Genomic DNA, 14,475 nt, shown 5'->3' with positions numbered 1-14,475 from the left:
GGTTTAACCCGAACCTGACCTGAACCCGAAATTGTTCAACCCGAATTTTACCTGAACCTGAATTTTCAATTTCGAGTTCGACCCGAACCTGAACTGAACCCGAAATTGTAAATTTAATCAGGTCGGGTTCGGGTAGCCCGAAATTTTGAGCGTTTATTACACTAAAAAAAGTCAAAAATTTCGGGTTACCCGAACCCGACCTGATTAAATTTACAATTTCGGGTTCAGTTCAGGTTCGGGTCGAACTCGAAATTGAAAATTCAGGTTCAGGTCAAATTCGGGTTGAACAATTTCGGGTTCAGGTCAGCTTCGGGTTAAACCCGAAATCGAAAATTCAAGTTCGGGTCAAGTTCGGGTTGAACCCGAAATAATTTTTCAGGTTCGGGTTAAATCAAGTTCGGGTTCCGGTCTGACCGAACCCGACCCGTTCCGAGCCTTAAAAAACTAGGGTCCATAAAAGTCTTCACGTCTTTTTCGGAGTAGGACCGTTCCTTGGCATTTATTCACCGTTCACCAGTGGAGTAGCCCACTCCGGATTACTTTAATGACAAAATATTTAAATAGTTTCGCGCCTCAAAAATATTGTCACGCGTCAGATAATTCTCCGTTTAAAGAATGCATCCACGACGTAAACAAGCAAAGAAATTGCACGCGTCAAATAACGCATGAAAGTGAAAAAAATGTCGCACGTTCGTCCTACAGAGAGATGCTAATATGACGGCTGGGACGCCGTTTCGACGTCCCAGCCGTTATCTTAGCATCTCTCTGTCGTCCTAACTTTTCCTCAATGTGCCCAGTTTTCACAGTCTCTAGCACTTTTCGTCTCGGCTGAGAGACAAACCAACTTTTCATTATAGAAAGACAGTACATTCAGTACATTACCACAGCAATGGTATCACCGAAAAGCTCTGTTCACCTTTCATGTTACCTATCTGTGTAACAGATTCTCATCAAACTATCAAAATTATCAATGAATTAACAATAGGCCGGAGACTGGTACACTGACCCTACTGAATTACAAGAATGAAAGGAAGGCATTAGTTCCAAGCGACCACTATAAAATCGACAATTGATTCATCCGTTCGACCTGTCCTACACAGAAATCCGCTATGGCAACGCACTTCGAGCACGAGTGGTACTTTAAATAGAGTACTGAAACTGGACGTAAACCTTAAACATTTTCATGTAAAATAGAGTAATTTCTGCAGCTGACCACTATGTTCTGTTCACTCATGCTTGAAGTGCGTTGGCTCTGGCAATTCATATCATTGTCGTCCATTGTCTTCTCAGAATTATTTAAATAAAAAATTTCAAAAAAATATGAAAATCCTTCCAAGTATATAAACTGTAAAAAAAAGAAAATTTAAATTTAAAAGAACAAATTGCAGACCTGTGAAAAGATTTAACTTAAAAAAAAATGAAAAACAAAGAGGATGAAGAAGAAGAAAGAGTAAATTCTGAGAAATTGTAATCTTAGGCAAAATAAACGAGAAGTAAAAGAATGAAATTATTTATAAAAATTCGTTGCGAACAAAGTTAATTTTGACAGTTGATTGCAACAACAGAAAAAAAACCGAAACAAAAGGAAAGTCCTTCAAAATTTGTAGATAAAATTTAATAAAATTAATAAAAACTTGTGAACTGATTAGGATCCTATAGGTCACTTCGCGGAACTCTCTCGTTCTGTGACACTTGGTATGTTTAAAAGAAAAATCCAACTTAACGAAAAAGCACAAAATTTTCGTCAAGTTTTATTTTCTTGTTAAAGAACCAAGTGCACGTACAGCAGCAGATCATCTTCAAGATACGGAACTTTTAGACATAACATCACTTAAGTTTCGTCAAATGTTTCGTTCATTCATTTATTTGTATGAGATTCTTTAAACGTGGATGGCATTTCAAACAGCCTTGAAGATGATCTATTATTCGCTAAGAGCTCGTACAGTAATTCTTCGTTAAGTTTAACCAGTGTATTTTGACAAGTCTACCCATATAAGAGCTCGTTCAGAAACTCTTCGTTAAGTTTCACTGGTGAGGATTTTGACACTTCTTTCATCTAAAATATGTCAAAATCTTCACTTTGGGTAACGAATTTTTAGTTCATGAACGAACTAATATGGGTAGACCTGTCAAAATTTTCACAGTGAACTTCACCGGGCATTACTAGAGGGACTCTAACATTCCCTAGTTAATTTTTTACAGTTTTAACAAGGCCAGCCATATTGCAGACATTGATAGAGATGGATAGTGAACTGTGACAGTTCTCACCTAACGAAAAACAATAGCTGTACGTGCCCCAGAGCTCGTTCAGAAACTCTTCGTTAAGTTTCACTGGTGAGGATTTTGACACTTCTTTCATAATATTCTTTCTAAAATATGTCAAAATCTTCACTTTGGGTAACGAATTTTTAGTTCCTGAACGAGTTCCCAAGTGTCTTAGAAGTTGACAGTTCCGCGAAGTGAGCTATACCTAATTTAAAATTGAAAAAAAAAAATGTTTAATGAAGTGGCTTAGAAACACCCACGAATGGTTGGCACTTTATTAAAAATAAAAAACAGTAAAAAGAGAGGAGAAACGGAAAGCATTCCTGTTAAACTAAGTCATTTTTGTATTAAAGCAAATCAGTACCTAAAATATAGGATCATCAATTTTGTGAGTAATTAATGAGAGAAAGAGAAAATATCAACCGAGAAGAGAAAAGAAAAAAATTAAAATTTGGAAAAATGAAATTGGGTGAAAAATTGGCGGCATTTAATTTCTTGAATTCAATATTTAACCATTAGTGTAGATAGTCATCAAAGGGAATAAATTTTTGAAAAACAAATGAAAATTGAAGAAAAATCTAATTTCAATTCGTTTTAGATGATAAATTTAGTTTAGAAAGAATGGAAAATGGAAAACCAGAATTTGAATGTGACAACAACTCTTTCGAAACACAAACAAGGAAACACAAAAATTGACCGCAATTGATTAAATTAATGAAGAACGGAGAGGAGTGTGTTGCAATTCAATTGAAACAAATTAATTTGACTTTGTTTTAATCGTTAAACAATAAATAATTACATTTTTAATAAAATGAAAGTTGTAAAAATCTAAAACAAAAACGATTCGTTTTAATGTTTATTTAGGTGTTTCTTCATCGTATGTTTAGATAATGCTCTACAATATTGTTGCCCAGCAATATTCACTTCGACAAGTGCGGAGTTTGCATTTTGTATATATGAGCCGAAAGCTAGATATGTCTCAAAGGCTTTGAGTCGAAGCAGTTACCGAAGCGTGTTGCTAAAAAGCACAGTTGTGAGTGAGTTTCATTTTATCAAAAAATTGTTTCCGAATCCAAATTAATTAATTACCCAGCAGCATACGGCGTGAATTGCCCTAACAATTGGCGAACTAAAAGGTTCCAAAAAAGAACCAACAATCTACTGTTCGTTTGTGTTCAATAGGTTTCTTCCAACGCTGTTCAAAATGTCAATCGTCATCCACAGAGAAGGCAACACAACCTCACTTTGAAGCTTCAACGAACAATTTTTTTTTCAATTTCACGAATTTTCCGATTTTCCCGCAGTTTTTCCGAATTTTCTTAAAAATGATATTTTAAAACTGAGGTGAAAGTTAAGTAATTTTTAAAATTGATTCAAAAAAGATTTTTTTTTCTTCGCTATTATCGTTGCACATTCAGTTTCCAAACTTTTAACGATGAAAAAGTTTTTGGATGTTCCGCAACAGTGGTAACTAGTTTCAGTTTTCATCGAAAATTTGAACCCTTTTGCATGGCGAATTTTTTTCTGCGAATTTTTTTTTCGTAAATTTAATGAGACTAGTACTGGGACTGCTAGGCATGATCTAAAAACAAAATAAAACCAGTTTTTAGATTTTTAAAAAAATATTAAGTTTCCGAAATCTGCTAAAATCTGTAAATTTTCCTCCTTCGGCGAACTTTGACAGACCCTAAAAAATCCATAAACGTTTCAAACAGCACAAAAATACTTTAAACGCTTAACTGGGACCCTCAGCTTTCAAACGATACCAAACACTTCACAACCGGATCGAAGGATGTATGACCTGCGATGTGAGATATGTGGTTGGACGCGATTTCAAGCAAATTTCGAAATATATGGGAAAACGGAAACGATTTTAATTATTTTGGGTGTCAGCTTTTGACAACTTCCGTTTTCTAATCAATATCCCTTTAAAAATGATTTTTGCGGCTTTTCCACTTACCTCTCATATATTTCGAAATTTGCATGGAATTGGGTCCAACTACATATCTCACATCACAGGTCATACATCCTTTGATCCGGTTGTGAAGTGTTTGGTATCGTTTGAAAGCTGAGGGTCCAAGCTAAGCGTTTAAAGTATTTTTGTGCTGCTTGCGGCGTTTATGGATTTTTTAGAGTCTGTCAAAGTTCGCCGAAGGAGGAAAATTTACAGATTTCAGCAGATTTCGGAAACTTAATACTTTTTAAAAAATCTAAAAACTGGTTTTATTTTGTTTTTAGATCATGCCTAGCAGTCCCAGTACTAGTCTCATTAAATTTACGAAAAAAAAAATCGCAGAAAAAAATTCGCCATGCAAAAGGGTTCAAATTTTCGATGAAAACTGAAACTATTTACCACTGCTGCGGAACATCCAAAAACTTTTTCATCGTTAAAAGTTTGGAAACTGAATGTGCAACGATAATAGCGAAGAAAAAAAAACTTTTTTGAATCAATTTTAAAAATTACTTAACTTTCACCTCAGTTTTAAAATATCATTTTTAAGAAAATTCGGAAAAACTGCGGGAAAATCGGAAAATTCGTGAAATTTTTTTGCACTAAAAAAAGCTTTGAACCCTCAGCTTTCGTTTGAGACCAATATCACCTGCGTAGCTTCGATTCCCGCTACACAGAAATTCATCAAAGTTACCTCTGCATCGAAAACTTCAACCGGATGTAGATGGCGCTAGATGTCACTTTTTCAAAGTCTCCTAATCGTTTTTGATTTCCCAAATGTATATTTATCAATGGTAAAAAATTCATGCTTTAATACCACCAAAATGCACCAAAATGCAGCTAGTGAGCCCTACTAATCGGTTCAGTTTGAGTGATGTCAAAGTCAGCTTCGGTGCTAACCGTGCGTTAGCGTTGAAACTGAAACAAATTCAGAGGCTTTTTTTACGTTACAATTTTAGGTTAATTTTTCAGTAATCCCAAACGTCATGGGTAACACTGCTACACGCTTTGTTCTAATTGAAGGATGGGCATCACCACATACCCTATTCCACGTGAAAGATGGGTAATACACGATAAATTTTCAGACTTTACCATTTAGGTCACGATACCAGAGTGGAGAGCCGAAAAATAAACGCCGGCGGCGTCTAGCCGTCCAAAAAAGAGGTGGCGGCGGCGAATAGGTACGGCTTAGCCGTTAAAAAAGTTCAGGCGGCGACTCGGCCTAGCCGCCGACCAAAAGGTCGGCTGGCGGCGGCTTGATGACAAATTTTTGTAATTTTCACGATTTTTGCGATTTTTTTTACGAATTTTCATCCTTTTCACGAATCTTCGCTCTGTTCACAAGTTTTCGCGCTTTTAACGAATTTTTGCGCTTTTCATGAAGTTTCACATCTTCTACGAATCGAATTTTCGCAATTTTTACGAATTTCTTAAATTTCTCAATTTTTCTTTGAATGTCGTTTTGAAGAAAAAATAAAAAAATAACGAAAATCAAACGAAAATATCTAAAAGATAGGCATCGCAAGGGACATTAAAAGTACGGGTACATTCTCAAGTGACTGTATTGTCCCAAAAAATGAATTTAATTTTGTTGGTTTGTGTCATCTTTTTGTCTTTTATGGATAAAATATACACCAGCCGCCGAGTTAGCCGACCTAAACCTCTGGCGGCGGCGGCGGGTCGTTTTGGGCGGCTCTCCAGTCTGCACGATACTTACAAAGAAAACAAACATGATTACGAAAATCAGTGGCGCCGAGTATAGGGGGCGAGGGGGGCGATTGCCCCCCATGACAATGCAAAAATTCTTTAAATTCCTAGGGTTTTCAACCATTTTTTATCATTTTGTGCTCTTTGCCCCCCATGAGCCCCCCATGAACGAATTTAAAGTCGGCGCCTCTGACGAAAATTCCGCACTGGGAGTGTTTGAATCTTCGCGATTTAGTGAACTTTTGTTTGTTCGCGATTTAGTGACCTTTTGTTTAATTGTGCTGCTAGTGTCATTGTTTCTTTTTCTTTTGTTTTAGTGTGAATGCTTTTGTGTTCTTGTTGTGAGAGTTGAGGTGAAAGTGATATGAAGTGAATTAGGTACCGGATGATGTATGAACGAGAGGATGTATGGTCAAGGTCAGATCCTTATGCTTTATCATATTTTATAGTATTTTGTTGAGTAATGGTTCGCAAACGATTGGTTAAGTTTACTGACTTTGTGTTTTTCTAGTCGTGCGTTTTACTTTGACTGACAGTTTTCCACCTTACCGTAGAACGCATATAAATTGAAAAACTAACACACATTGTCGTCATGAGTTCCCCAATGTGTTTGTCTTCACTTTACTTACATTTCACGGGAATTGTAAAGATGAACTCCGAAGTTATTGAATTTAACGGAACGAAACGGTGTCTCTAGGTACTCTAGGGATAAACGAGACTCGGACGACTTTTTGTTTTTGTTTAATTCGCTCTTGCGCCATGGCCCTTCTGCCGTGGTTTTTATTGTTCTGTTTAGCTCGGTTGATGTCTTGAATATGGTGAAAGACTGACGCTGAGACTCTGAGTTAACGGTGGATCAATCGACGAAATTTCTTTTCTTACTTTCTTTCTTAAGACGACAGGTAAAAAAGTCCATTCTCGTTGCGAGATGTATCAGATCAGAGCATTGTTTTAACTGTATTTCTATATACAGATGTGGTATTGGGTTCAGGAATGAATGTGTTAAGAGGTAGAAAAAACGAGAAGAAGACGATTGCTTCATGGATCGGCAAACTATGATTAACTTTAGGTTATACTCTTTAATGAGTATATAGAAGTGAAACGGGCAAGGCAGGCTTAGTCCCAAACACACCGAAAGTGCGTTGGTTTTCGATCGTAAATGCTTTTATCAAATTCAATTCAGTAACTATAAAGTATGACAACTCTGTACCTGCAAGATTATGCCGAAGGTATGTCGACAGAAGTCATTGGTGAAGGATGAATTGGGAAAAATAGAGAGGCAAACCATCTAGATCTGCGAAAAAGACGTTTAGTTGGATTATAATGCTAAGAGATTTTAGGAGGTTTTCCCAACCAACGTTCGAAAATATCATTTTTTCGGTCGAAAATATCATCATCTCTTAAATTTGCGCTAAAATCCTTAATCTGCCACAGCGGCGTTCAATTCCTCGTTTTCATTTTTGGCGTCCAACAATTCCTTTCGTTCGACCCTGGCCTTAGGTTGATAAACGACCTCTAGTGCAGTACAAGATTTCTTTCGAGTGATGGAAGTGCTGGGTATAACCAAAATAGGAAAAGGCAATTGGTTTTTCTTGCTTTTTTTTCTCTTCTGCCTAATTTATTTCGTTTCTTTTCTTAATTTTAAAAACAAAAGAAACTTATTGTCTACAATGAAACGAACAAATGAAAAATATTTTATTGGTTTTGCTTATTTTTGTAAGTTTTGTTTTCCTTACTATAGTTTATGAGTAAAAACACTGAGAAAATTTTCAACAACAGCAACAACAACATTATTTAATGTCCGTCAACACACCGTTTTTTGTTTTGTTTTATTGTTTAAGTTTAAGTTTATTTAGGATGACATGAAAATGGTTTCAAATTTCCATTTCGGTTAGATCATCGACTCTCGTCTGGTTCACATAAATATTGTCTTGTCTTTTGTCTTCAACGTCAGAGATATATTTGTTTCATCAATTGATATTTCATCCTTGAGACCCGCTGTCTCATTACATATAAGTGAGATTCACTTCCTTAAAATATAAAATTAACGTCGCGCGGTGTTGCTACTTCCACTTCACTTCCATCAAAATAATAAAATTTTTCGCTTTAAATGCATAAACAACAAAGAATAAAAACTAAAAAAAAAAATAAAAATCTTACGACCCGTCTCTGTCGGTGCAGTTGATTTTCAATCAAACCGCGCAAAAAGGAACAAATTTCAAAAGTAAAACTAAAATCAAAAGGGGAAATACTTTCCGTTCTTGGATGGATCCGTTGGCTAACATAAAATGCCATAATTGGCTCTCTAAGTGATTAAGTATAGGTAGGTTAGGTAGATAGGTTGGCAGGTTATCATGAGATTCTATTCGTCGTCGAGCAATTTCTTTGTAATTTGTTCATAGAACATGAGATTCGGATGTCTCGCTCGTCGAACGATGCTAACAGTAAAACTGAGTGGAGAAATCGTTCGCCGCCGTAGAATATACTCCCGACACAGCAAACGACATCAGAGAAAATAAAAATTCTTAAAATTACCTGAATTACAACAACAACAAAAAAAAATACTTGCAACCTGTGCAGCTGTGCTCACATAAGCAGTTAAAATTAATGTCTATCGATACAACGTAAAAGCAACGGATGAATTGCCATTTGCTAGCCAATTGCATTGGCTCAGCAGCACAGAAAGGAAAAAGAATTGTCTTTCGTCGACTCGTCCTTAGTTACCCATATATGGGTAAGCAACATCACGTAAGGGCACGAACGTCTCCTTAATGGACTGCGGAGACGACCATCGCAAACAGTAGTGTGGTCCGCCAGCCTTGTCGTTTGTACCTGCGAAATCGAATTCCATTTTATGAATTCGCTCGATGAACGTTTTACTCAGTAAATAAACGTACCAGACATACGACCGCCGCCAAATGGTTGTTGTCCCACCACCGAACCAGTCGACTTGTCATTCACGTAGAAATTGCCGGCAGTCATTCGGAATTCCTCCAGCGCATACTCGAGGAACTTTCTGTAAGGAGGTCAAATGTGAGCATTGGTTCCGCCATGCGAAATATATCTGAATCAAACTCACTGATCCTGTGCGAACACAGCTCCGGTCAGTGCAAATGCCGTGCTGCTTCCGACCAATTCCATGGTTTTCTTCACATCGGCATCCTTGTACACATACACAGCCAATACGGGACCGAATATCTCTTCGGTCATAATTTTGTCGGTCGGATCGGTGGTCAACACAATGGTCGGCTCAATGAAATATCCCTTGCTGTCGTCGCATTTTCCGCCTCCGATAATTTCCAGAGATTTCGAGCTCTTGGCATGGTCGATGTACGATTTGATGCGTTTGAATGCCTTGTCGTCGATGACGGCCGATGTGAATGTCGAGAAGTCGGTTACGTCGCCAATTTTCAGCGAGTCACGTAGACGCAACAGTTCGGGCTTCAATTTCGGCCACATAGATTCGGGAATGTAGGCTCGCGAACAAGCGGAACACTTTTGACCGCAAAATTCGAATGCTGCTCGGATTGTTCCGGTTGCAACGCTCTGTACATCGGCCGATGGATGCACAAAGTGATAGTTCTTGCCACCGCATTCGCCGATGAGTCGAGGGAAGTTTTTGTACGACGAGATGTTCTCGCCAACCTGACGCCACAGTCGATTGAAAGTTCTGCGTTCAAAACAGAAAGTCTCGTTAGACTACAGGACAACAACCGACATTCGCCCAAAATTTACTTACGGAACAGAGCCGGTGAAGTTGATGCCTGCCAAATGGGGCGACTAAAGGAACGAAAAATTGTTAGTTCGGAACGTTCGTGCACGAACAGACCAATTTTCTACCTGCACAATTGTGTCACCGAATACGGGACCGTCAGCAGGAACGAAATTGACAACACCTGGCGGAACACCAGCCTCTCTCATCACCTTGAAAATGATCCAATTGGAAAGCATTGCTGTGTCGGAAGGTTTCCACAAAACGGCGTTGCCCTACACCGAGCAGAAATCAAAATTTTGTGAAACTCAGAAATGGGACACTCTCAAAGGACTTACCATCAGTGCCGGAGTGTAGGCCAAATTGCCACCGATTGCGGTAAAATTGAATGGACTGACTGCGGCAATGAATCCATCAATGCCACGGTATCGCATCGAATTCTTGGTCACCTTGATCTGTTCGCTAATCGGCTTGTACTTGGCATTCTCCTTCAGGTAGTACGCGTTCATTCGAATAAAATCGATCAGCTCGGCAGCCGAGTCAATTTCCGCCTGTATCACAGTCTTTGATTGGCCCAACATGGTGGCCGCATTCAATGTCTGTCGATACTGACCGGCCATCAAATCTGCAGCTCGATTCCAGATGCGCAACCGTTCCTCCAGCGTTGTGCGATCCCATTTCTTTTGGGCGTCCACGGCCGTATTGATGGCTTTCTGGATCAGTTTCTTGTCGGCGTAGTAAAATGCGGCCACATTTTTGGCATGATCGTGTGGCATCACCTGACACCTGACATCGTTGGTGCGAATCTCCTCGTCACCAATGACAATCGGAATGTCTTCGCATTTGTCGGCCGTTTTCTTTAGTGCAGCCTCGAGTTCAGCTCGTTCTTTCGAACCTTTTGCATAGCCGAGGACTGGTTCGTTGACTAACGTTAAATCGGGCAGATTTAGATCCGGCACCACAGTACTAATTGATCGTTCAGCGGCCCTAAAAGCAAAAGAAAAATGAGTTCGTCTCAATGGAATCCAGTTGGACTAGGACGGAGAGAATGTACAATCAATCAGTCCCTGACAGAACGAGATTTGTCATTCACAAGTTTTAACAGCGTAATTACCGGTCCGTGCGACGACCTTCAAATAATTTAGTGTCTCAAGTTTGTGTATCAAATTTGTTGAACTGCGTACACTGAACTGATGCAGTCGTATTGGTTCATGCGGTATTAATTGCCTGTTCACGAGTCGAGTCAATTTCTATTTTGTATGTGAAACGGCCGACCGAAACGTTTTGTATTCTGCTGTGTATATGCATGCACAGCACCACTACCACCACATCAACTGCTTGTACTTACCAAATTGAAGAAACTTGTTATTGTCTACCGAAATAGACCATCGACACTTCGGACACAACAATTAGCGAAACCACGAACTAGACAAAACCGACGCAGCAACTTACTGTACATTCACTCGCATACAACACTCACCAAATTATGCAAAAGACAAATCACTTACCGGAGAAGACTAGTAGCGGGTGATAAAGCGTATCGACTTGCAAGAAACATTGTGTGTGTACTGCACTGCTAACGACTGCCAGGGAATTTTTTTTGCAATTTATTCGGTACACAGCGGATTCTGTTGACGTGAAAAATGAAAACAAATTTTATTCGCAAACGCAAACGGTGAATGGATTTTTCCACTGGCAAACACACACTCTATGTCAGACAACAACAACGTTCTATCGATTTTCTTCAATCAAAATTAAGTGGTCCAATGAGTGAATGAGAATCAAGCGGTGGGGAGACACACTCGAAACAAAAATCTCGACCGAAATAGAATGACTTTTTGACAACTTTTCGGTTGTTTATGTTTAGCACAGATGATCGAGCACGATCTGTTGGCCAAAAATCCTTTTCTCAGTGTAAGTCGTTACACAATGCCCAGTTACTCACTCACGCAATTTTTATTGTTTGCGGAAAATTTTACCTTCTTCTCACAACGGCGAACGGTTGACGGTGTTACTTGTGCTTATGTCAATGGAATTGTTATTCGGTTAGTGGGTCGGATGATCAATGCAAAACATTAAAAAGTAATTTCACGCAATAAAAATTGAATTCAAGCACACGACACACACACTGCACGTATATGAATGATACAGTCCGGACCGTACAATGTTAGTGGAATTGTTTGAAAAATTATGTTCTTATGTAACAACATTCAGTGACAGGTCGGGAGAGAGAACACACACTCACGTCGTTGTGTGGAAGAGAAAAAATTAATTTTGTATCCATCAACTCTCTGTGATATGTGCAGAGCATTTAATTTATCTCATCTCATCTCATATGTTATCGACAACATTGGAAAAACGATTGGATGATCTCTCAAGTTAATATGAACTCATCTGCTATCGATAACGACTTCAGCTATAAACGACAACCTCTAACTAATGCAGTCTTATATACCAAAAAATCATGTTCAAAACAAATGAAGTAAAAGATTTTTAATTAATCTTTTCAAAATATTTAGATCAATTGAAGTAATAGATCCGATAGTAAAGCAATTATGATATGCATATGCTTACAGTGTGTAATAGTACATTTTCTACCTTGGTGTATATTTCGAGAATAACTTCGTATGTACAATTGTATATAACGAGCGCCAGCGAGTGTATATACAATTGTACATAAGAAGTGATTCGAGAAGCTGATATTTCATACATTAGCGAAATAACCACAAAAATTTGGATTTAAAATTAATTAATTAAGCATGTTGTTTTAAAACGCATTCACAACAAAAAAAAACATCATACAGAGAATCCTTTATTTACTTACTCACACACATATACTTTCCACCTCAACATTTCGTTCAAATCACATCATTCCGACTAGTTACTCTGATTATTTGATCGATGTAGAAGTGACTAACGAACCACTACCGACACCAATTGCATCGCGTTATGTGATTTGTTGGCGTAGTGGTCAGCATGTTTGGTTGATATGCTGTTGGTCCCGTGTTCGCTTCCGCCGTTCGGCAATTTTTTTTTTTTTCAAATATGTAGATGGAAAGTAAATTTACCCTAGGTGGGTTATGTGTGAATTATCCAATCGTATAGGCTGTGGTTATGTATGTGTTTGTGTTTATATGCAGAAACGCGTAATGTATGAAATATCAGCTTGCAGGAGATAAAAAGTGTTAAAGCACAGCTCTGCTAGCAGTGCTGTGGTTAAAGCGATCTTCTCAAAGTGTGATCTCCTTTGGCTTTTTAGAAATTCTATAGAGCCTCCTGTTTGACTTTTCTGTCGCAACTAGAGATTGCCATTTGAATAGTGTAGAGGGATTTTTTTGAAAGTGGACCAGGCTCCGTCGGAGTTGTGTTTTAGCGACTCTTTCTTTACATGCCTAGATAGCACTTGGCCCAAATAGTCGAAAGCCGCAGTCGTTTAATTTTAATATTCTTTTATTGGCTGGTGAACTTCCACCTAAAGTCGAAAAATTTTGTTTTTTGTCCGAGGATTGCTGCCGCTACGGGCTATGGACACACATGTGTGTAGACTCATTGGATAGGTATTGTCCAGGAGATACGAGGCAAATATCTTACATGTCTTACATAGAACTTACTTCTGGTGACTTCAAAATTGTTAACAGCCCAAATGTTAGCCGAAAAAATTGCCAAGACTCAATGAAATGTCTAGTGTCTAGAACAAAGAAGTGCTAGAAACGTTAAGATTCGACATTATTTTGGATGGTCAACTCCATACACAGTCACGAAAACAGTTATAAAATAGATATGTCACACGAAAATGCTTTCATAAAAGTAAATTAAACTTTTTATAGTTAAAATTATCAACAACATCCCAAATATGGAACTTTCCATAATACTTGAACCGAAATCATGGAGAGGGGAAGTAATGACGAAATGTATGTGCCAGAAACACTGGAATTAGTATCCTAAATTATTGCCACGTATGGTTTATTGATCTAGGAAAAACTTAAAAAATCCTTAAAGGGACATACATGACTTTCCCAGACCATACCTCAGGCTCTTGAACATGGATCATGGCCGACCGGCTGAAATGAGAAATAATTGAATGTAGCTTTCGAATGACACAACTTTTATGAAGAAAAAAATGTAAATGGTCAGGAATAATGGCTTCAAAGTTGATGAATTTTCCAGGACACTTTTTGGGAGAACCCTAATACCGATTCCATTCCGACTACTCTAAAAAAAATATTCTTCCATCAAATATTGGTACTAATCAGCACAGAAGACATTTTTCAAAAAAATATTTTATTTTCGGAGATATTCGACTGTGAAGGTTTTCTTACGAATGGCTTTTCCGGCCATTTTCAATTTGAATTTGATTTGATAACACCGCCAATACTGGCTGAATAAAGTTCCATTTACAACATCAATCAGGTACAATCAGCTTCAACAATGAAATTCAATTAAAGCAAATTTACGAACGGTTTCCTACTCGACGAAAACCTAAAAAACATGAAAAATCCTTTAGCGCTTCACAAATTCTCTAGCGGCGACTCCGTCTGGCCACAATTCATCACTGATAAGTTTTTCAAACACCTCTGAGCTGACTGTCATTCTAAACGATACGAAACTAAGAAATGTCAGCGATCCATTAGGTGAAACAAGCATCTTGCACGAAACATCCTTAGGCGACGATATTACGTTCTTCTCCAGTAGATAATCGACTACATCTTCTTCGGTGACTGACGGATCAAATTTGGATACATAAGCATCCTTCCGGGTCTTGAACGGCGATGTAATCGTTTGCGAGTGAACGCTTGAACTGCTCGACGGTTTAATTGGCGAATTTTTGACGTTAGCGGAT

At 38.2% G+C, this 14,475-nt stretch overlaps 1 protein-coding gene and 1 long non-coding RNA gene across 4 annotated transcripts; one reads left to right on the top strand and one right to left on the bottom strand.

Moving 5' to 3' along the window:
• Window positions 1-367: 367 nt before the first annotated feature.
• Window positions 368-2,613, top strand: LOC119076189. Its single transcript, XR_005087558.1, has 2 exons — window positions 368-682; window positions 759-2,613. It is a non-coding gene; the product is annotated as an uncharacterized LOC119076189 (long non-coding RNA).
• Window positions 2,614-8,305: 5,692 nt separating this feature from the next.
• Window positions 8,306-11,897, bottom strand: LOC119076049 (delta-1-pyrroline-5-carboxylate dehydrogenase, mitochondrial-like). Of its 3 annotated transcripts, none has more exons than XM_037182679.1 (8): window positions 11,615-11,897; window positions 11,144-11,263; window positions 9,974-10,622; window positions 9,764-9,910; window positions 9,663-9,703; window positions 9,003-9,593; window positions 8,821-8,939; window positions 8,306-8,755 (listed from the first exon to the last, which is right to left on the bottom strand). In XM_037182679.1, the coding sequence occupies exons 2-8, from the start codon at window positions 11,191-11,193 to the stop codon at window positions 8,640-8,642; spliced, it is 1,713 nt and encodes a 570-aa protein (XP_037038574.1). In that variant the 5' UTR covers window positions 11,194-11,263; window positions 11,615-11,897; the 3' UTR covers window positions 8,306-8,639. The 3 variants fall into 3 exon arrangements, with proteins under 3 accessions (XP_037038574.1, XP_037038575.1, XP_037038576.1); XM_037182680.1 differs by having other exon boundaries at window positions 11,619-11,838; XM_037182681.1 differs by lacking the exon at window positions 11,615-11,897 and adding an exon at window positions 11,343-11,514.
• Between the last annotated feature and the right edge of the window lie 2,578 nt (window positions 11,898-14,475).

The sequence above is a fragment of the Bradysia coprophila genome, unplaced genomic scaffold (genome assembly GCF_014529535.1).
Source record: "Bradysia coprophila strain Holo2 unplaced genomic scaffold, BU_Bcop_v1 contig_232, whole genome shotgun sequence".
Classification (NCBI taxonomy): Eukaryota; Metazoa; Arthropoda; class Insecta; order Diptera; family Sciaridae; genus Bradysia; species Bradysia coprophila.
This window is presented reverse-complemented; position numbering and strand designations above follow the sequence as displayed.